Consider the following 22255-nt stretch of genomic DNA (forward strand, 5'->3'; position numbering starts at 1 on the left):
GGGCGGGGCGGCGGCCACGCTGCGCTGAAGACGGAGAGAAAGGGCCGCGGAGCGCTGCGGAAACTTGCTCCTCAGCAGGAGTTGGAAATTCCGAGCCCAGCTTAGGGGGGGGGGGGTGCGACCCCCAGCCCAGCGGCCTTCACTAGACTCTTCAAGTTCGCGGCCACAGAGCCGGCCGCCCCGTCTCCCGGAGCGCTCGGAGCCTGGAGATGTCGGCGAGCACCAGCGCCAGAGCCCGGGCGCGGGGGCCCAGCGCCGGGGAGAGGAGTCGGGACCCACCGGAGGAGCCGAAAACAAGTGTATTCATATTCAAACAAACGGACCAATTGCACCAGGCGGGGAGAGAAAGCATCCAATCGGCTGGCGCGAGGCCTCGGCGCTGCTTTGCATAAAGCAATATTTTGTGTGGGAGCGAGCGGTACATTTGCATGTTGCGGAGTGATTAGTGGGTTTGAAAAGCGAACCGTGGCTCGGCCTCATTTCCCGCTCTGGTTCAGGCGCAGGAGGAAGTGTTTTGCTGGAGGATGATGACAGAGGTCAGGCTTCGCTAATGGGCCAGTGAGGAGCGGTGGAGGCGAGGCCGGGCGCCTGCACACACACATTAACACACTTGAGCCATCACCAATCAGCATAGGTGTGCTGGCTGCAGCCACTTCCCTCACCCACACTCTTTATCTCTCACTCTCCAGCCGCTGACAGCCCATTTTATTGTCAATCTCTGTCTTCTTCCCAGGGATCTGAGAATCGCTCTCATACACCAAACCAGCAGCATCCGTGGAGAAAACTCTTGCCAGCAACTCCTTTTAAACACCATCATTTCAAACCGTTGTGGTCTTTAAGCAGCAATAACATCCAAAAAACCCCAACCAAACAAAACTCTTGACAGGCGCCTTGACAGGAGAGGATGCCTCATAAAGGTGAGTCCGCTTCTTTCTTCTCGCTTCATTTTTATTGCAATGTTCAAGCAGGTATCCCCCTTCCTCCTCCCTTCCTTCTCCCCCTCTCGCCGGTCCCCTCCCCCACTGCTACGCCGGGAGAGTTGGGCTGGAGAAGTTTCCACGCAGGAGCCCAAACTTTGTACTTCCAGCGAAAGCCCGCGTCGGAGGGCGACAGCCAGCAAGCGGGAGCGGCGCAGGGCGCGGGGCGGGCGGCCGGTTCACTCTCGGCGCCAGCGCGGGCTGAGCTCGAAGGAAGAACCCGGGCTCCGCGCGCAGCGGCAGTCGCGGCTCCCGGCCCCAGCGTCGCACAATGCTCCCGGCCAGCCGGAGAGGAGGAAGAGGTTCTGCGGCGCCCCAGGCCCGGGAGAGGCCGCCGGGAGCGCACGCCGCCGGCGGCTTTGTGCAGCCGAGGGCCCGCGAGCGCTCGGGGAGCGGGCGCACTGCGGGAGCGCCCGGAACCCGGCTCGCCGCGCCGCCGCCCTCTCGCCCGCCTCCGCCTCCGCCTTTGTGCGGCGCTCGGCCGGAGCCCAGAAGACCGCTGGCGCTCGAGCGCCCAGGGGCACAGCGCCGGCCGCCCGCTCGAGCGCAGTCAATCGGCAAGACAACCGCGCGCTGGAGGAAGAGAGAAAGAGCGTGTGAGCCGGAGCCGGGAAGGAAGCCACCAGGCCAGAGCGGTCGAACGCGTGAGGGAGCTCAGAGCCGAGAGAAGATTGTCAGCTTCCATCGAGCCCTCAGGCTCTTGTCCCCAACGTGAGCGCAGAGCTCGGAACTTGAAACCTCTCTACTTCCCAGGCTTCCCCCAACCTTCGCCCTCGCCTTGCAAAAGCTGGGGTCTTCCCCATCCTCCAGCCCCCAGCGCTCGGTGGGTATTTTTCCTTGTCTTCCTCTGACAAAGCTGCATCCGGTGTGTTGCCATTTCAACAAGTTTTGAGGTGGAAAAGTGGATTGCTTAAAAAAAAAAAAAAAAAAAACCCCAAAAAATTAAATCCCCTGATCTTTTTCTTCATGAGGCTTTTAAAAAAAAAAAATCAATATGAAAGCACTGGCTTTCGCCTTCGTCTGATCACATCCTTTTCCAGCTAATTAGTCTAAGTAATTTGAGAGCTTTTTCCGATGGATTCTAAGACCCCAGGAGGAAAAGTGTCTTTTCAAAGTTCACAAAGTTGTAACCTCTTTCCTGGTGCAGGATTTCTCAGTCCGCGCTCCATAGAAGCTCTGAATTTTAGCAAGTGTAATTGGGGGAAATGGAGTTGCATTTTAAGTGGAAATGTTTTCTTTCTTTAATTTTCTTTCTTTTTCTTTCTCTCTTCCTTTTTTCTTTCTTCCTTTCCTTCTTCTTTTTTTCTTTCTTTGAGTGCTAACAACGGACCTTCCAACCGTTAGTGATTTTTACAAAGTTTAAAAACGTGAATGTGGAATCTTTTTTTCTCTGATACTCTACAAAGTTCCCTAAGCCATTTTGGATGTTTAACTCGAACTTGGGGGGTTGGGGAAGGGGCGCAAGCAGAAAATGAAATAAGCAAAGAGCTTGAAAGCTTGGTGAATGTACTGAGGAGAAATAATAGTTGTTGCCGTTGACATTACATTTTTTATAGCCAGTGACCTTTGCAAGCGTCTGAATGCAGTTTGATTAGTTGTTATCTTATCTGGCCCTAGAGAGCAAAACTTTGTCATCTTAATTACTAATTACTTTATGGCTGCGGGCAGGGAGGATCGAAAGTGAGCTCTCCCTTTCACCCCAACTAAGGAGTTTGGGGTTGTATTTTGAGAATTAGATAGTTAGAACAACAGTAGTTGAAAGCTGAGGCTTGTGTCAAGGAAGCAGTGGCCCAGTGGCCTAGGACCAAGGCCCTGGCCACTTCCAGATGTCTGGAAGCTCCTTCGTTTCTAGCATGGATCTCTGACCTGGCTTAGGAAGCCGCTGGTTGAGCTGGGGGTTTCTGCCTGTGGCGGGGGGGTGAGGGTCTCCCTTTCTGCGCTTGACTGCTTCCGGGTGGGTCAGCGTGCCCTGCGTCCCGGGTTGCTTTCGCACTAAGTGTTAGCGATTACTTAAGTAATTAGATAGCTTCTTAGTGGAGGAGAGGCTGGTGGGAATCGAGCAGAACCGGAACTTGAAATGCTTCCACCTTCCCAGATGGTTCGAAAATTCATCGGTTAGGCCTCTCTGGAATCAGTAACTGAATTTTTTTTAAATGGTCGCAAGAATGTATCAGCGGGGATGGGGCATTCAGTGGTGGTTGAGTACAGAATGGGTTACAGCGAGGCACTCGGGAAGTTTTACCCCTTCTAGGAGAATTCTGCTACCCCTCTTCCGGCCTGCTGCCACTTTGCAGTTTCAGAGTGGTGGGGGGAGCATGTTCTGTTCCGAGCTGGTGTTTCTGCCTGGCAGGGGCATGACTGTGACCATAGGGACTGAGGACAGGGGGGAGGCTTGGCGACCCCACCAAGTTAGGTGTAACTCCGGAGCGCGCTGCCCTCCCGATATTTACCAGGCCGTATTTGGAAGCTGGAAAAAAGTCCTCCTCCTATGTTTTTTTTTTTTTTTATGAATTTAAGCTGTATCTCAACTAGGTAATAAATTACACCACGAATAGCCTTGGGGAGAAAAAAATGTGTTTTTTGGAATTCCTTGCTTGCAGACAGGCAAAATTAATAATTACAATAGGCAAAACAAAAAAGAATGAGTATTTTAGTTTTTTAACAGGGAGAAATAATGCTGGCACTGTTTAATTATTTTTCTTCTCCTTCCTCCCTGCTCCTCTTCCTCCTCCTCCTCCTCTTCTTCTTCTTCTTCTTCTTCTTCTTCTGCTTCTTCTTTTTCTTCTTCTTCCCTCTTGAATGGGCTCTTTATTGTAATTCTCTCTTGCCAATTGAGCTCCCCACGGTGCTGTTGTATCTTTTTACAGCCCCTACCAACTCACACCAGTAACACAATTACCTCCAGATATTTATAACAAGAAATTACTTTTCTATTTTCTCCCCCCTCCCCCAGAACCTTCTTCTCAGGGGAAGGCAGGGAGGAGTATGAAGGGTGAACCTTGGGGAGAGATGCACTAGGTCAGGATTTACAAAGCAAAAGTGTCCCTCTGTTCCTTTTGTGAGTTGGTGGATTGTTGGTACGTGTGGTTGGAAGCTGTGTTGCTGGTTGGGGAGACTCGGTTTTGCTCTTTGGGATTTGGGAGAGCCGGAGAATAGAAGCCATTGTTCACTGTCTGTAGGCTTTGTTGACCACGCTCACCCCCTCCTGTTTGTACTTTTTAAAGCAGTGAGGCGAGGTAGACAGCGTGTGTCACAGTACAGTAAAAGGAGGGAAGATCTAAACACCAAAAGAAAAGTTAATCACAATAAGTGAGGTTTGGGGGGGAAAAGTTGGGCTCACCACATTCAAAGTCCCAGAAAGCCTGGGAGAAGGGTGGAGTTGGGGACCTGATAAAGGGGTAACCAGAGAGTTGGGTTCTGGGGGCCTTCCGCAAGTGGAGTGGTGAAATTCCTTGAGAGGAGAGTGTGGCTCTGTGGTCCTCCTGATCGCCCCCCACCTGCACTCTCAGGCACCCTGAAGTTCTGGGGCCCCCTTCCCCCACCTCGAAACTTCAGGTATTAGTCCTCAGCCTCTACCCCTTATCCCTTTGTTTCTCTTGTTCTTTCCTTTTTCCTTTCCCTGGTTCTTGATATTTTTGCAAGATGGAACCTGACTTGTCAGATTCTCCAATTCTCTCAAGCTAGGCCAGAGAGCCACTTCTAAAAGGTGGAGACTTCTGCAGGAGACACCACTGAAAATGTGGGTGCGATGCTGAGATTTTTGGCAGTTTGAGCCCTAGATGTGGGGGGGGGGGGGTTTGTCTTATTTTCTGAGAGTGTGGCTCAGAGACCCACGTGTGCTTTTGAGCCACAATTTGACATACCTTTTTCTCCTTCTGTTTTATCTTAGGGGGAAGACTTTAACTAGGGGCGCGCAGATGTGTGAGACCTTTTATTGTAAGAGTGGACAGACATCCCAGATTTCAGGCAAGTTCTGCGGTGGCTTGAAAGATGCTTTGGGCTTCAAAACCCTAAGGAATCTGAGTGCTTCTTCATTGTTGTTCAGAAGGAAGGAAAAAATTCAAAATTGGGTCATCCTTTCTCTTGATTAAAGGGTTGACTACCTAGGGATAGGGAAGAAACAGATCGGGAATCCCGAAGTATTTCATTGGTAGATTTTGCTGCACCCTCAGCCCTAAGCGACTGAGTGGATAATTTCTTAAAGAACGGCAGTCTCCTGTTCTGGCCCCAGGTCATTCTCTGTCAGGAGGTAGAACTACCTGGCAGGGGCCTAGGATTAACGCCTATGTTCTTGCTAACAGAGTCCCATACTCGAGCCCCGTGGGATCCCGCGGCCCCCAGCCAGCGCCAGCATGCAGAACAGTAAGTGTCTCTGGTCTTTCTCAGAGCAGGCTGGGGATGCTAGCACCAGTGGGTCAGGGAGGGCACCGAGGTTCCTGGTGTCAGTGCTGGTCAGGCCACCAGGCGTGAGAGAAAAGCCCGTAGGGACTCGAGGCAACTGTGCCCCCCCTCGCGCCTGGCAACCCGAGAGTGGGGGGCGTGTGCTCTGCGGTTCTAGCGCCTGAGAGAACAGAGCTGGGCCCTTCAGAACAGCCCGCTGGAGTTTGTGGAGTTGAGGTAGAAACACCCCATTCCCCCCCTCAAGAAAATCCTGTAACTCACACCCCCCTCTCCGCCCCTGCCCGGGCTCTGACCCTAGAGAGAGGGGCTGGGCTGAGAAGGCGGGGCGGAGGCTTCTGCTCCCGGAGGAGAAGGAGGCCCCTCTGGGCTGAGCCAGGACTGAGCGTCTCCGCCGTCGGGGCGGGGTGTGGGCTCCCCTCCCCCAGTCGCTCCGGGGCAGCTCCTCCCCTCCCCACCCCGCTCGGGGCCCGGGAGGCCCGGGGAGCGGACCCCCGGGCTGGCGGGGGGTGGAGGTGGTCAACTCCAGCAGCGGGGCTGCTCCGGGCTCGGCCGAGCAGGTTCCCGGGGCTGGGAGGGGAGTGGGGCCGAGCCCAGGAGTTGGAAGACTTGCTCGCCCTGGTAGCTGCAGCTGTGTGGGTCCTGGCTGGGTCAGGCCCTTCGTGCCTTTGAGTCACCGGCTCCGAGCCTCCCGTGTGCTCTCCGCCCTGTTCCCTTGGGCCCCAGGCCACCTTCCTGTTCGGTCCAGTGTGTCGGAACGTAACGGGGCTAGTGTGCAGCCCGGGCCGGGGAGAATGAGGTCCAGTGGGACCTAGGCCGGCAGTTCAGGGAAGCCGGCGCGGAGCCAGCCGCGGTTCCAGGGCTCCGCTGTAGGAGTGCGGGAAGCCCGAGTCTCCCAGCAGCCGTCCTCGGCCGAGTGCAGACTTAGGGGGCTCCCTAGCGCCGGGTCCCTCCGTCCTGGGAGCGCCGGCCGCCTCCTGGGGTTTCCGCGGCCGGTGGGAGCGCAGCTCAGGGGAGGACGCGAAGATGGCGAGGTGTAAGGGAGGCTTCGCTGGGCAGGACCTGCCAGGCCCCGGGTTCTGGCCCGGGAGGCTTCTGCTCGGCCTTCCCGGCTGCCGGGTTCTCCCCCTGCAGCTCGGCCTCTCCTGCTGTCCGCTCGCTGGCGGCCCGGCTGCCGCGCACAGCGCGGTGCGTTCCCGCCGCGGCCCGGCTGGAGGCCCCGAGGGGCGCGGGGCGCGGGGGCGCGGGCCGGCCTGCGGGGCTTTGTGCCGCCCGCTCCCGGGTGTGCGCGAGGCGCAGAGCATCCAAATTGACACCATATGTTTTCCTATGAGATGCTTCGCGGTTGAATTCTAGGCGCATAATCATCGCCACTGGGCGAGATGCGCCCGCCGTCCCCAGGGAAGGGACACCATGATTGAGGCTTAACCTCTGCAGGGGAACTGAGAGAGCAGCTTCCTCGCTGCCATTTCGATGCTGGCCGAGGCGACCTGGCCCTGGCGTCTCCTGAGCGAGCACCTGCCCGAGGTCCCTGCGGAGGTGGCAGGCACTCCATTATTATTATTACTATTATTATTATTATTATTATTATTATTATTGCAATGGGGGAGAAGGAAGAAGGTCTAAGATTAGGCGGCCTCCCGTGCCTTGGCATTCATAGAGGGAAAATTGCCCAGGCTGTGCGTGAAGTTTGGAGAGTCTTTCTCGGTCTCTTTCTGGGACAGCCTTTCTCCGCCTGGGAAGGCTTCCTTTGCCCGAAGGGGAGGCCCGGTAGCTGGAGGGTAGATGGGTCCTGCCAAGCAGAGGAAAGCATTAGAAGGGAACTTGGGAGAAACCGGAAGCTCGGGCTAGGCCTTGCTCTGTGGGAGAAGCGATGTCCCCACGATGTCCCTGCTCGTCCTGGGCCTTGCTGGAGCCCAGATCCCCCGAACGCCTGTCACTTCTCATCGAATTGAGGCTCCAGCCTCCCCTTCAGTGAGGGCCCCCCTCCGCCCAAGGCCTCTGGCTATCCTGAAAACGCGGCTCCCCTCGAAGGGGAAACGAGTGCAGTTCAATCTCATCTGAGTGATCTACAAATAGGGACGGAAAGGGTCGTTTTATCACGGTCCCGTTTGTCGTGACGATGCAATTTCCCGGAGCGGAGCACTGTCACAAAGTGACAAGGCTGCCACAAGCGCCCCGACTGATCTTTTCAATTAGCCTTCCATGCATGATCCGGAGCGACTTCCGCCTATTTCCAGAAATTAAGCTCAAACTTGACGTGCAGCTAGTTTTATTTTAAAGACAAATGTCAGAGAGGCTCATCATATTTTCCCCCCTCTTCTATATTTGGAGCTTATTTATTGCTAAGAAGCTCAGGCTCCTGGAGTCCATTTCTCAGAGGCTCCAAGGAGAGGAGAGAGGAGAGGAGAGCCGCGCAGGGAGCCACGTCTTCTCCTGGAAGGGCTGCTCTCTAGAGCCGGGGCTGCAGGTTGGAGATTTTTAAGGACATGGACATTGTCGCTTGGCTTTATTTGTGTGCCTTTGGTGTCTGGGGAGGGAGCTCCAGAGAGCTGCTAACTTCCTCTCCCTGTTCTCTGAGGTTAGACAGGGGCTGAGGCTGTGAGATAACAAGGTAAAGGTGGGGTGGAGGACCCCGTAGTGTGATCTTTTACTTTTCTTTTCGCTTTTTGCTGATACGTGTCCTTGGCCGTGGGGAGGGCTGAGATCAGCCGCGGAAGGAAGTCAGCCAGGGCGGCTGTGAGCAGACTCCCAGCTCGGGCCCCACGGCCCGGCTCCTCTGTGGTCAGAGCGGCTCTGGGGCTCTGACCGTCACACCTGCAGGGGAGGCGCTGACGCCCAGGCCGGGGTCACGGGCCACAGATTGGCCGTTCTGGTTCTTCTCCAGTCCTTCTCCTTCTCTCCTCCAAACATGTATTTTTTTCACCCCGGTGCTTGTACGCTGCCTTCGCCAGAGTTTGGAGCGTGACAACGAACGTTTCTGGACACAAGCCTCCACAGGCGGGCTGAGGAGCTGTAGGATTCGCTCTCGCAGTTCGGACAGTGCAGGGAGCCTGGAGAGTCGGTGTGGGTTCTGTGGAACCACGGTTTGCCCTGACGCTCAGCAGGGCTCTCTGGAAAGACGGTTTTAGAGCTGATTGCATCTTGTGGGTTCAGAGACTGGCTGGTGTGTTTTGAAGAGGGCCAGTGGGCTGGGGACACTGCTGGGGTGGTGGCGACAGTGACGTGCGTGTGTTCTCGCTGGTTGGCATGGGTCTGCCTGGCCGGCTCTCGGTGCTCCTGCATTCCGGTGGGCAAGAGCCCGGCTCTGACTTGGGGCCGGCCTGCCCGATGCCCCGCGTGGCTGGTGGTCCGGTTGTTCTTGATCCAGAGCAGAAACCTGACCCCCCAGGTTGGCAGGGGTTGGCCGGGAGCTGAGGATGCATTGTGGTTGTTTTCTCCTCCTCTTCTTCTTCTTTCTTCCTCCTCTTCCTCTTCTTTACTCTTCCTCCTCTCTTCTCTCTGCTTCCGCTCCTCTCTCCTCTCTTTTCCTCTCCTCTGCCTTTCCTCAGGTCACAGCGGAGTGAACCAGCTCGGTGGTGTCTTTGTCAACGGGCGGCCACTGCCGGACTCCACCCGGCAGAAGATCGTAGAGCTCGCGCACAGCGGGGCCCGGCCGTGCGACATTTCCCGAATTCTGCAGGTGATCCTCCCGGCGCCGCCCCACTCGCCGCCCCCGCGGCCCTTCACTCTCAGCGCCCTCTCTCCATTTCTTACTGCGAAAGCTGCTAATGACGGACCCCCCACCTCCCCCCACCCCACTCCCCACCCCAATCCCCTATCTTTCCGCTCCCCCTCTCCTTCCACCATCCTTCCCTGTCTCTTTCAACCTGGGGCAGTCACATATCTCATCTGCTTAAGAAAAAAAAAATGTGTGTGAATTAAAGAAAAACAAACCCTTTTTCATTTGGTAAAAACATGTATGTTTTTAAATGTACTCTGGTGTATGTACTAGGTAATAAGCTGAGTTTTATAAAAACCGGCATAATTTTATTCCCTTCTCTCTCATCCTATGCTTCCCTCCAATTTTGAGCCATTGGCTTGCTTCTTCATATCCATGAAGAATATATATTGACTTAAAAACACAAATGCTATTCACCTTCCTCCATAACTCACGTTTACTCAATTGGGTATATTTTTAAAGAAAAATAAGTTTAAATTCAGTTTATTTTCCTCATTAAAATATAGCACCACTTTAAACAAGGTCAGCACAAAGAAAAAAATCTGACTTCGTTTTGATGCATCTTCAGGCAGTGTTTTAAAAAGACAGTTTTTTAAAAAAACTATGAAATTAGTTTTTTTAGTTCAACCTGTTTGCAAGTATCATCATATTTGTAGTTTTTAGGGCTACAAATGTAATTTTTTTTAAAAGAAAAAGCTCTCTACAGTAAGTTCTCGTACCATTGAAGGTATATTTTTGTGTTATAGACCCATGCAGATGCAAAAGTCCAAGTGCTGGACAATCAAAACGTAAGCTTGTCATTGTTTAATGCATACTTAAACAATTTTATTTTTGTCTTGAAATTATTAATAATGTGGTTTTCTGTCCACTTCTCCTATGCAGGTGTCCAACGGATGTGTGAGTAAAATTCTGGGCAGGTATTACGAGACTGGCTCCATCAGACCCAGGGCAATCGGTGGTAGTAAACCAAGAGTAGCGACTCCAGAAGTTGTAAGCAAAATAGCCCAGTATAAGCGGGAGTGCCCGTCCATCTTTGCTTGGGAAATCCGAGACAGATTACTGTCCGAGGGGGTCTGTACCAACGATAACATACCAAGTGTAAGTTCACCGAGAATATCGCTCTCCTTGCCCTCAGCTCCGTGCCCTCTCCTCTTCCCCATATCTCTCTCCAACCCTGCTCTCCTCCCTCCCAATGTCTGTCTCTTATCTCCTCTGTGCTCCACGTACGTCTCTGTACCAGGGGCTGTTAAGAGGAGCATACTGACCTGTTCTTGGTTTTCTGGAAAATGGGAGTGAAGTGTGGGGAGTTGGTCACCTCATTTACATGCTGCAAAGTAGAGGGCGGAGGAGGCACCGGGGAAAGGCGCTTGAATCAAGAAGGCGGATGAAAGTGAAAACCAGATTCTGACCTCTTCCAAACCCACCTGTCCGAACCTTCCTTCAGGCGTCAAATATCCATTTCTGCTCTAGTGTAAAACAAAGTGAAGAGAAGCTCTACACCAAGTCTACATTTTTTTTGTAAATCTTTTAACAAAGCGAAGCAGCCATGTGAGTTAGGTCACCAGAGACACTGAGCAATGGTCAAGGGCCCTCGGCTCCCAATTCTTACCCAACTCAGTTTCAGTGCCCAAAGTGATGGCTGTCATTCTGTCCACCATGTCCCTGCAAATCCACGTAGACTGTCCCAGGATGGCTGGGAGTTGCTGTTGCTGTTGTGTATGTGTGTGTGTGTGTGTGTGTGTGTGTGTTTAACGTGTTTAGGGTTGTTCTTTAAGGGGTGATCATGCTGAAATGGGGATTTAAGACAGAGCAACCGTGTCTTCAGGAGACACTACCATGTTGGTTTGATTTTGGTTTAATTTGCAGGTGTCATCAATAAACAGAGTTCTTCGCAACCTGGCTAGCGAAAAGCAACAGATGGGCGCAGACGGCATGTATGATAAACTAAGGATGTTGAACGGGCAGACCGGAAGCTGGGGCACCCGCCCGGGTTGGTATCCAGGGACTTCGGTGCCAGGGCAACCTACCCAAGGTAAAACCCCTGCACACCTATCATCTAAACTCTCTCTCTCTGCAGCCCATTCTTCTCCCCAACCTCTCCTTCTCCAGGCCTCTGTGCTTGGAGAAGGCAGTGGGAGTCTGTTCAAAGGCTAGGGACACACTGGCTGGCATTGTATGTAGGTGGTGTTTATTGAACTGCCTGGTTGGCCTGGGAAGGTAGAGGCTGTATATGTCAGGAGTAGTAAGAATGTGGCCGGTGTGTGTGTGTGCATGTGTACTATTGACAGGAGAATGTGCGTATGTGTAAGAACCAGCTGCACAGTAAAGCCTTTTGCTGGAGAACTGTGACAAGTTAATGGGCATAGACTACAAAGGTAAACATAATTGTATCATTTTGCTTTTTGCCATAATTGACAAATTATGTGACTGTGAGTAGGGTGCATATGAGAGAGGGTGAGCAGAGAGATGCAGGGTTGAGTGGAGGACTGGGCATTGGAAGAGGTGGTCTCTCAACTAAGACACCCCCACATCTCCCAACTCCATCCTTTTGGTCCCCCAGTTCTTAGTGCGTGGCCACTGCTTAGAAGGATGGAATGACAATACTGCGAACCAGACGTCGGGGTGCCCGAGGTTGGGAGGAGAAACGGGATCTGGATCATTCCAGCATCTGTGAGAAGAGGTGGAGGAAGAGGAGCAGGCAGGGGTGGGGCCTGTTGGCCCTCCCCTCCCTTCCACACACAGAGGCAGCTTGGTCAAGAATAGGAAACAGTTTACTTGGAAGATTAATCGGTATTTGTTGTCCTCGTGACAAGGAGATAATATGCGGGATAATGGGACGTGGCGTCTCACTCCCCGGAACACGACGAGGCCTGGGGGTTCCGGGCGGGGAGGGGCGCGGCGTGGCGGGACGCTGACAGTGCTGCCCCAGCGTCCCTGCGCTCCCGGACTCGCTCTGGGTGCCCGCGCCTCCGCAGAGACGGACTAGAGAAGGGAAAATCGGTAACAGTATGCGAAATATCTGGTACAAAGGATGCTTCTGTCACTCGCAAGAATTTGTTATGGGAACAATCCTGTCGCTCTGTAATTGCTCATTAGAGAACGTTTTGTTTCTCATTAAGGCGACATGAATAAGCGTCTAGTCGAGGAGACAGCTGTAGAAATGTTCCACAGGAGACCTCTGGACACGACTCGGCACCAATTGCCAATTAGACATGTCAGTTTTAAGAGCAGGAAACAATATAGGACGGACACTGGGAAGATAGGGAGCAAAGCGCTCGCTCTGGGTTTCCCAGCGCGACCCGCTCGGCAGGCCGAGGCCTCCTGATGCGCTGGGCCCGGTTCCGGTTGCCCAGTTGTCCCTAACCTGCAGCAGGCACACCCCAGGAGGCGTTGCCTCCCACAAGGCTGCAGGCCCAGGCCCATTCTGGCCTCTGGGGAGGCTGAGGGAGTGACAAGGTTGAGTGTAGCCCACCACACCCTCACCTGCCCTTTGGAACTAGGATTCCCACCGTGCGCGCACTGGACACACCCATGTGCACTTGGCACTCCCTGGGCTCCTGCCCACCAGCCCCCCTCCCCAGCAACCCCAGGCCCCGCTGACCACTCCCTTGCCCAGTTTAGCCGACTGGGTCCGAGAAGTCTTGGGGAGGGTACCGGGCCCAGTGGCCGGGCCTGGGAAGGCTGGGTCCCGAGCCTCTGCGCTTGGCCCCGGCCCCCGTCCCCTGGTTCTCGGGCTCCCAGGAGCTTGGGGCGTACAGCGGGGACAGCCCTCCTGCTTCCTGGAGCCCGGACAGAAGCCTAGGGCTGCAGCTTTGCAAGTCCTATGGCTTCCACCAGACGCAGCACCTGATTAGGGCAGGGTTTTTTTTGTGTTTTTGTTTGTTTGTTTTGTCTCAGGGAGCGTGAGGGCGGGAAGTGAGAGCCAAACCACAGGGACCTGGTGGTGTTGATTGGGGCAGGAGGTGGCGCTCGTTCAGGAACTTTGAACTTTTAGCGCTGAGTTGCTAGAGAATTCTGTCACAGCAACTGCCAATCCCTTCTCAGTTCCTGCAAAATAAATAAATACATAAATAAACAAACAAATAAAATAAATAAAAATCCACTCCTGTGCCTCGTACCGGGGCATGGAGGGCAGTCCCGGCTGCGTGGGAGCACTAGTGTCATACACCGAGAGCGAGAGCGTGGAATTCCGGGCGCGGGGGTGCGGGGCTCTGGTGGCGAGCTTGGGCTGATAGGCCCGTCGTCTCCTTCTGGCATTAGAAAGGACCCCCTCCCTCCCTGGCCCCCTTTCCTGGTCCGGGAAGCCGTTTTGGGGGTTTTAAAGAGTCCATTACCCTGAAAGCATAAGGCGAGGTTAGGTCTCAGAGGGAGACAAATATGGTTTCCATCTGATCAACGCCATGCGGCGGTGAATGAAATTGTGACTACGTAGGCTGACAAGAGACAACTCTATCCGGCTCCAATTCTCCAGCGATTTCGTGGTTTTAGGGATCCCGGAGACACTTTTTCTTATCTCCTCCCCTAACCCCCACCCCCGTAATACCCAGGCACTCTATAGGATTTAGTCCGTCTCTTTTTCAACAGATGCTACAATGTTTTGATCCGTGCTCGGGAGCTGAAAAGGTGCCGCAACCGGGTTGCTATCTTTTCTTGCTTGTTTTCCGCCTCACTGATTAGGACACTAAGAAACTAAGGAATGATTTTATTTCCCAGCGTCTTTTCTCTCTCTCTCTCTCTCTCTCTCTCTCTCTCTCTCTCTTCTCCTTCTTCCAGGAAACAAATCCTACCCCCAGCGTCAGATGGTCCTGGGGCTGGGATAATGGGAGGCGCTTTCACTCGCCTTCTCACGGATTAGGCTGGAAGGTGGACGGCGCCCATTGAAGGCCCCTTCTTTGCGCTCGTAGGGGGCGCCTTTTAAAGAAGATATCTTAATTGTCTGCCACTTAGGTTTATCACATGGGGAATTTGAGATCCAACTTCTAGTTTTATTTTGTTAAAAGCTCTAAGAGTGGAAGGTAAATCCATTCAAGAACAAAAAACGGCCCCCAATCTAAGACGGACCTTTCCATCACTGCCTGGCTAGAAACAGTTGCTACTTTGAAAATAATAATAATAATAACAACTTCCAGTGGTGTGAGCTGGCTCTGCGGGGTCATGGAAGGAGCCTACAGCCAACGATTTCTCCTGACCCGCTTCTAATTCCACTCTCCTCCAAACAAGTTTAATCATGAGCTCTCATCTCTGTTGACTTTCTTCCCCTTAAATGGCAGTTCTCAAGTCAGCTTGATGCCTGCATTTTTGAGTTTGTGTGTGAGTATGAGTGTGTGTGGGGGAGGGGAGGCAGGAAAGGAGAAAGAAAGCGTGGGCAAAGGTCCATGGTTTGAAATTAGGAAGATGTCAGAGAGCAGAGAATGCTACCTGTGGGGGTCTTTTGGGGGAGACCCAGGCAGCTTTGTTTCATTGGCAAGATCGAATTTGCCAGAAAAAGCCTGGGGTGGGGCCCCCAGGGAGGCATGACACCACCCTGGAGAGATGGGATTGTGGTCCCCTCAGTGCCCTGTCCTTAAAAGTCATTTGATCCCAGATTTTGAGTTGTGTTTTCCTAAAGCAATAACCTAGGGGTCTTTCTAGTTGGCCAAAAAAGACTATTCTTTCTTGGATCCTCATTCACCAAATCAAAAAATAAGCATGGCTCTTCATTTCTTTGGCGGGGGAGGGGGGGGGAACACTTTGCAAAGTCACCTGGAACTTGGGGCAGTAAATTAGCACAGCCTTGTGCCAGGCACACCTGAGTCCAGCGTCTCTCCCTGAGCTAAGTAGCCCTCCCTGGCCCCACTCTCTGAGATGGGGCAAGAGCACCGCAAGCAGAGCTGGGCCTCTTGACTAGTATTCCTTCTCCCTGGTAATCCTTTCCTTTCTTCCTCTCCTCAGCTGTCTTGTCTCTTTTTTCCTTTCAGCATTCTTTCCTGTCCTTTTTCCACCTCTCTGGCCTCGCCCTTTGTAGCCCTCTTTCTTCCTCATCTTCCACCCCTCATCTTCCCCCCCAAGCCAGCCCCCAGCCCCTGTCTCTGCTTCCTCTCCGACCCACCCCAGGTCTCTCTCCTCCCTGACTGCCGCCTTCACCCCTCGAGGCAGCTCGTCCCCATCCACCCTCCCCCCTCCCCCCACCTCCTGCCCCGGCCCCCCCATCCACCTCCAGCCCCCCAGCCAAGGGCCCTAAATAGCATAGAGGCGCCCGCTCTCCGGACAGTGATTAATGATACCAGAGCAGAGGGGTTAACACACTTCACTGAAAAGTCTGTTGACTGGGCTTCTTGTAACACAATGTGGCCCGCTGCACGCCTCAAGAGAATCCTTTTGTTGTCCTCGCTCATTGTGGCCTCAAAATTCTGCCCACGAAAGTTTGCCAACGCTCCTGCCCCAGGAGTTTAATAGTTTCCCTTACTCACAGGGCATTGTGCAGCACTGAAAAGCAGCCCCTTGCTATTCAAGTGTTGGTGGTCATCTCAATAGATCTCCAAGGGCCCATATGGTGGCCAGTGCCGATGAATCCGCCTGTTTAAATGGGGGAGAAAGTTGGGGTTTTAAAACATTTCAAAGTTCCTGAAAAGATCCCACTAGATCCTGTCACAATTCCCTGAACTCTTTGAAGGCGATGCCTATTGTCTCTTGGTTATAAATGATATTCCTGGCCAAGTCGATTCCCACCAAGGCCCCCGAGGGCCCCCCCCCCACTGGCCAAGTTTCTAGGATGGGGGGTCAGCCCTTGTTGGCATCCCTGGGGGCCTCGGGACCCGAGACCCAGGACCCAGCTTGCAGGCCCAGTCAGGGCCGAGTGCTTCCCTTCCCTTCAGACAGGCCGTGGCCTCCCCAGCAGGGCACAAGACAGGAGACAGCTAGCCCAAGTGCACAACTCGTCCTCCAGGCCGCAAGGGAAAACAATAAAACTTTCCCCTGTTTCATGATAGAAATTACATTAAACGTGGTGGAAATGCCCTAATTAAAAATGTACCACTTAAATGATATGCCAAGGATTCAGCTGCAGCATAACATATTTAGCTAGTTAGTGAACTCGCTACTATTTCTTTTTTTAAAATTACACGTTCAAAATTTAAAAGAAATCTTACTTTTCTCTGGTGCAACACATTACAAAGAATGGACAGTCCTTTTATCTAAATATAAAATTCGATTTTCAGCAATTATAGCCTGTTCTTGGTGATGATATAATTACAGCTGTGCTCGTAATAGGTGTCAAGGCAAAGCGCACTCATACAATAGTTGAAGAAAACTGCAGAACAATGCGAGCACTTCTGAATTCACAACCTTGAAAATGAAATTGACTGTGCAGAATTAAAATAAAAACTAGATAAATATTTTTTTAAAAAGATTACAAGCTTGGTTTGGTTTTTTAATAGCATTTTCTACAAACCTATCAACATCTAATTGATTAGATAGGGATTACTGATTATATAGATCAGCTGAAATCTTGAACATCCCTCTTCTATTTTCCCAACACAGCCATAGGTAAATAAATTCTGGAGGGAAAGGGAACTAACTGGGTGAGGTGTTTGGGGGAGTCAAGGTTAGTTGTGAAAGATCATTTTAATTGGAAACATCAGCACTTATTTTTGTCACTTGAAGACATACTACCGTATAAATATCTATATTGTATGTATAATATCAGTCTCATCTTGATAAAAACAAAGAAAAAAAAATGGTGGTCAGGTAACGTGTTTCACTAATGCCTTTAACTAAAAGAAGGCTGACAGTTACCTGGGGAATGTTTCAGTAAGACTGTCTGAAAATACAACTCTTTGAGTTCATGGCTATTCCAGGCCCCCTTTGGAGGCCCCAAGTTATTCCAAATTTCTCATACTGTCCTGTTCTTTTTGTTCCAGATGGCTGCCAGCAACAGGAAGGAGGGGGAGAGAATACCAACTCCATCAGTTCCAACGGAGAAGATTCAGATGAAGCCCAAATGCGACTTCAGCTGAAGCGGAAGCTGCAGAGAAATAGAACATCCTTTACCCAAGAGCAAATTGAGGCCCTGGAGAAAGGTGATGGAGGTTTTCAAAGTAGAGAAGCAGTAAATCAAAGTAAATGCCGCATCCTCAGTACAAAGAGCTAAATTTAGCCAGGGTCCTTTGCATAGAGGACTGAAAAGATTTCTTTTTTCTTTCTGTCTCTGGTTTTGTTTTTTTTCTTTCTGGGCATCTATTCCCTCCCTCCCTCTCTCTCTCTCTTTCTCTCTCTGTGCATTTCTTTCTTCTTTTCATGTACCAATAATTCAAAGACTAAAAGTCTAACTTCTCATAAAGAAAAAAAAAAATGATGATTAGGCTCATTCGGGCCACAGAAGTGTCCTTGAACGAATGTCGTTGCCAAGACTATTTACCTGGGTGCTGGTGGGATAGTTCTCCCAAGGGCAGCCAGTGCTCACAGCAGCCGCGCTGTAAAGGGAGCCACTCGGAGGTGCTGGAAGTGGGGAGGCAGAAACCAGCTGGATCCAGGGAGTGCTTGGCCTATCACGTGTAGTTCTGGCACAACAAAGTAAACTCCACTTACTCTTTCAGAGTTTGAGAGAACCCATTATCCAGATGTGTTTGCCCGAGAAAGACTAGCCGCCAAAATAGACCTACCCGAAGCAAGAATACAGGTACCCCGTTACCATGTTTATTTGCCTTTTCTGCAGACAAAGGTGCTTGGAATGAACACTCGTTTATGTAAACAGTAACAGAGTCTGTCTGTTACATATTCTGCTCCCATGGGGCGGGGGCGGGGGCAGGGGAAGGGCCCAGGTGGGGTTGAGCCAGAGGCGGCAACGGCCTAACCTGTTCTGTCTGATCGCCAGGTGTGGTTTTCTAATCGAAGGGCCAAATGGAGAAGAGAAGAAAAACTGAGGAATCAGAGAAGACAGGCCAGCAACACACCTAGCCACATCCCTATCAGCAGTAGTTTTAGCACCAGCGTCTACCAGCCGATCCCCCAGCCCACCACGCCTGGTAATTTGAAATGTGAATGCTCCTCAGAAATGTGTGTACGCCTGTCTGCCCTGGGCCCTGACTCACCCTGTGACTGTCGGTCGTGTCCCTTTCCCTGCAGTTTCCTCCTTCACCTCTGGCTCAATGTTGGGCCGAACAGACACAGCCCTCACCAACACGTACAGCGCTCTGCCGCCCATGCCCAGCTTCACCATGGCCAATAACCTGCCTATGCAAGTAAGTGAGGCCTGTCGCTGCCTGCTGAGCGGATGCCGGGGACAGGTGCGGGGTGGCCGGGACCTGCAGACTTCACTGGCCACGTCCGCCCCCGTGGGAGCCTTTCTCACCGCAGTAATTGGCTTGACCAGTCTAGGCAGAGATGAAAACGGTCAATTCCAGTCTTTTAGTTGATTGCTTGATTGATTCATACCCTTAAAAAAATAAAAAACCTGATGTTCAGTCAAGTTAATCTGCCTTTTGCTCACAGAGAATGTTAGCTTGATAATGGTGGGTGGGAATGGGCATGTTCCGGGTCTCAGTGAAACTTGTTCTGTCTGGAGAATGGAAATAATGCCGGCACCTTAGCAGACAGTAAGGGGTTAGGTATACAATTTGGGTTTGTGTCAATGTGTTCCTATTAATAGATCCATAATCTGCATATGTATTTTGGACATTATTTAAAGTAGATGTGATAAACTAGTGAGGGATATAAAATAGGCCATAAATGGGATTCATATTTGTATAGTAGGATACACTTAACATAGAGAAATCACTAGTTTTCCTTCTACCTCTCACACACAAAAAGGTAGAATGTATTTGCTAGAAATTTAGTGTGTCTTTGCTGTGAATTATTTCATGAGGCCGGGCACTCTGAGCTGCCTTGGTTGATGTTACTCACTTGGTATCACAACCTGCTGCTACTCTCTATTCCGGACCAAATAGTTCCCAGCCTCTGCACAGGCTTGGCCCTGTGTTAGGTCAACCCTTTATGATGGAGGTTGTATAGTGCAGGGAGGGTGTACTAGAACTTGGGAGCTGGATGGATTCTTGATGGGGGAAAACTGATCCTCTGGTGGGTCTTGTGCAGAGCCTTTCCTGGACTCAGTTAGAGATGCCGGCTGGTGTGAGGTTGGGCAGCATGAGCCCCTGCTGGAAACAGTCCTGTGGTGACACAGAGTGCTTGTTCCTCACTGCACATCTTTCGCCGGGTTTCTAATCCAAATATCAGCAAAACAAATGTTTCACAGTCTTCAGACTAATTAATATATGAGCAGCTAGATAGGCAACTTCCAAGGAATTATTCCCAGGTTTATTTTTATTGCATCTGGCTATTATTGGACCTAGTGCAATTAATGTAAATTAAGGGATTGACAGCCCGTTAGTCAGTGTTGCTACAAATGCCTTGGAATTTTCCAGAAGTCGGATTGCCTAGAGGAAGTGACTTCAGGAATGAGAAACAAATGCAAACTGAAGTTCTGGCAGGCCCTCGAGGCCTTCTTGCCTCTTTGAACCTGACATTAGCCGTCACCCTCTGACTGTAGGAAGGCCCCTGGAGTGTCTTGTTCAGTTTTGTACATTGTAGCAACATTTAGGTTCCTGTGAAGAAAACCAAGTATGTATATGAGAAAATAACTGGAAACAAATAGATGCTATTTTATTAGCGTTATTCCCCACATATTTTATTAGCGTTTTTCCCACATATCAACTGGGATGTGGTCGTTGACTTTAAAAATTTACAAAACCTATACAGTTCAAAACATATATGCATTCATAAAACATAAAGGAAGTAAAATTATCAACGATTCTGCTCAGAGAAAATTACTCTTCGAAATTTTGGAGCGGGGCAGGGGTGCTGGTGTGTGTGGGGAGCTAGTCTGTCTGTCCATCAGTTCATCCTGCTGACCAAAACCATTTTACAAAGAGTGGTGTTCTCCTCTGAATCTTGGCTAACGTGTCACTGTCTCTGAGATTGTGGAGGTTGGAACATTAGAGATTTCTACCGTTCGCAGAGCAAACTTGTTCCTGACATTATTAGTCCATCCCAAGTTCTCTGCCCTGGAATAGGCCCATGAGAGCTCATGAGGGATTTTGTCCAGCTCTGTGTATTTCTTCTTTAGTCAGGAGATAGGTTTATCTCCTCAATACCACCATTGCAAACATTTGGAGGGTAGCAACAGCATCGCAAGGGTAACATCCGATCTGAGTTTGTGGGTCTGTAAGGGAGTCAACAAACAGCCCATTTTCAGGATGGAGCTAGGTATTTACTGTTGCTCTGACCACGCTAATCTGAGATCATTACTGATCTTTCTCTTCGAGGCATCTTTAGTCCCCCTGAGTCCAACAATGTTAGGCTCTCCCAGTCCCTAAACCAAACTTTACGGAGAGTTCCTCCCACTGCTCTGTCCCGAAGCTTGAGATATGGGATTTGAATGTCACTGGGTTCCCAAAGAGTTTGGATTTACAGGCGAAGGGATGTGTTTTAATAAAAGATGCCAGCAGAGACCTGAGGCGAATAGACAAAAAATCCTATTCATGTTATGGGTAGGGCCAACTATCTACCTGGATGGTTGTCTGAATTCTTTTAGAAGTCTGGTGTGCAGGCAACTTTAGTTTAGCCGTGGCTGGCGGGAGGACTGGTTGAGGCCTGGTCTTAGCGTTATCACACGCAAGTCCAATCCTTCACCCGAGGACCCCTTTAACCCTCAGGCTTGTTGGCAGAGTCCCCCAAGGAGGAGGGAGCCCAGGGGCGTGGCTGTGTGATGTGTTTCTCTGTAACCACAGGTCTGCCTTTCTCCTCTCAGCCCCCAGTCCCCAGCCAGACCTCCTCGTACTCCTGCATGCTGCCTACCAGCCCTTCGGTGAACGGGCGGAGTTACGACACCTACACGCCCCCACATATGCAGACACACATGAACAGTCAGCCAATGGGCACCTCGGGCACCACTTCCACAGGTGAGCCGCTGCTCTCTGCGGGCTGCACGGAGGCGGCCTGGAGAGCATCTTGTGCCAGGTGATCTCCCTTCACTAAAAGTTTACCTAAAAAATACACTGAGCTCCAGGCCTTGTGTGATGGTGTGTTTAACTCTTCGTTGCTTGCTTCTCTGGGGGAAATGATTGAAAAGGGATATTTAGCCAAGCTAGTTAGTAACTTGACACCTTACAGACAGAAAGCAAAGTTGTTCTTCCTTAATTTGCTCGCAGAAGTTATATATAAAGACAAGGCCTGAAACTCCAAGGTTCCTGAGGAGCGATTATTAGCCAGCGTTCACCAGGAAGGGCTCCCTGAGCTGGGTGGGGAGTGCTTATTGGAAGACTTGGCACCCTGCTGGTTCTTCCAGGCTTCTCTTCCAACCGAAGAAGCACCACGTTGGTTTCCCAGAGGCGGTTCTGACACTGAAGTTCCAAACAGACAACGGAGCGTTTTCGCTTTCCTTTTACGTAGGAGACTTGGGATTCAGTAGGCATGTGTAAAAATGTTATCTGCTGGCCCTGGCCGGTTGGCTCAGTGGTAGAGCGTTGGCCTGGCGTGCAGGAGTCCCGGGTTCAATTCCTGGCCAGGGCACACAGGAGAAGCGCCCATCTGCTTCTCCATCCCTCCCTTTCTCCTTCCTCTCTGTCTCTTCTCCTCCCGCAGCCAAAGCTCCATTGGAGCAAAGTTGGCCCGGGCGCTGAGGATGGCTCTGTGGCTCTGCCTCAGGCTCTAGAATGGCCCTGGTTGCAACAGAGCAACAACCCAGATGGGCGGAGCATCGCCCCCTGGTGGGCATGCTGGCTGGATCCCAGTCTGGTGCATGTGGGAGTCTGTCTGCCTGCCTCCCCGTTTCCAACTTCAGAAAAAAACCAAAGTTATCTGCTTTCTGAAGGTGCTACTTTTGTTTATAACACTTGAAAAAAGATGTTTTAAAAATACAGTTAAAATGTTGGAAATCTAAATTAGAGTTTATTTTTGTAACCTATGAATTCATACTCTACGCCTGTCTCTTGAAGGGAATATCTACATGGCATTTTTTTTTTTTCATCCACTTTAGGCCTCATTTCCCCTGGTGTGTCAGTTCCAGTTCAAGTTCCTGGAAGTGAACCTGATATGTCTCAATATTGGCCAAGATTACAGTAAAACAAACAAACAAACAAACAAACAAAAAACAAAAAAGAAAGAGAGAGAGAGAGAGAGAGAGAAT

General features: G+C 51.3%; 1 protein-coding gene and 1 long non-coding RNA gene across 5 annotated transcripts; both read left to right on the plus strand.

Moving 5' to 3' along the window:
* Positions 1 to 542: 542 nt before the first annotated feature.
* LOC136391979 (uncharacterized) lies at positions 543 to 3933 on the plus strand. The gene is made up of 3 exons (XR_010748905.1): positions 543 to 634; positions 734 to 917; positions 3814 to 3933. It is a non-coding gene; the product is annotated as an uncharacterized lncRNA (long non-coding RNA).
* A 931-nt stretch (positions 3934 to 4864) lies between these two features.
* Positions 4865 to 22201, plus strand: PAX6 (paired box 6). 4 transcript variants are annotated; one of them, XM_066363801.1, is made up of 12 exons: positions 4865 to 4943; positions 5279 to 5339; positions 8927 to 9057; positions 9843 to 9884; positions 9979 to 10194; positions 10963 to 11128; positions 16995 to 17153; positions 17670 to 17752; positions 17948 to 18098; positions 18199 to 18314; positions 20879 to 21029; positions 22106 to 22201. In XM_066363801.1, exons 2-12 carry the CDS (start codon positions 5330 to 5332, stop codon positions 22189 to 22191), a joined length of 1311 nt encoding a protein of 436 aa, XP_066219898.1. In that variant the 5' UTR covers positions 4865 to 4943; positions 5279 to 5329; the 3' UTR covers positions 22192 to 22201. The 4 variants fall into 4 exon arrangements, with proteins under 4 accessions (XP_066219898.1, XP_066219914.1, XP_066219907.1 ...); XM_066363817.1 differs by having other exon boundaries at positions 9979 to 9993; XM_066363810.1 differs by lacking the exon at positions 9843 to 9884.
* The last annotated feature ends 54 nt before the right edge of the window (positions 22202 to 22255 follow it).

This window comes from Saccopteryx leptura, chromosome 1 (genome assembly GCF_036850995.1).
Source record: "Saccopteryx leptura isolate mSacLep1 chromosome 1, mSacLep1_pri_phased_curated, whole genome shotgun sequence".
Taxonomy (NCBI): Eukaryota; Metazoa; Chordata; class Mammalia; order Chiroptera; family Emballonuridae; genus Saccopteryx; species Saccopteryx leptura.

What these genes read in the sequence shown, in the direction of transcription:
- PAX6 (XM_066363801.1), top strand. An exon ending in GCCAGGGCAACCTACCCAAG is followed by an intron (nt 11,129 to 16,994) that starts GTAAAACCCCTG and finishes TTTTTGTTCCAG; the next exon opens with ATGGCTGCCAGCAACAGGAA. An exon ending in TACCCGAAGCAAGAATACAG is followed by an intron (nt 17,753 to 17,947) that starts GTACCCCGTTAC and finishes TCTGATCGCCAG; the next exon opens with GTGTGGTTTTCTAATCGAAG.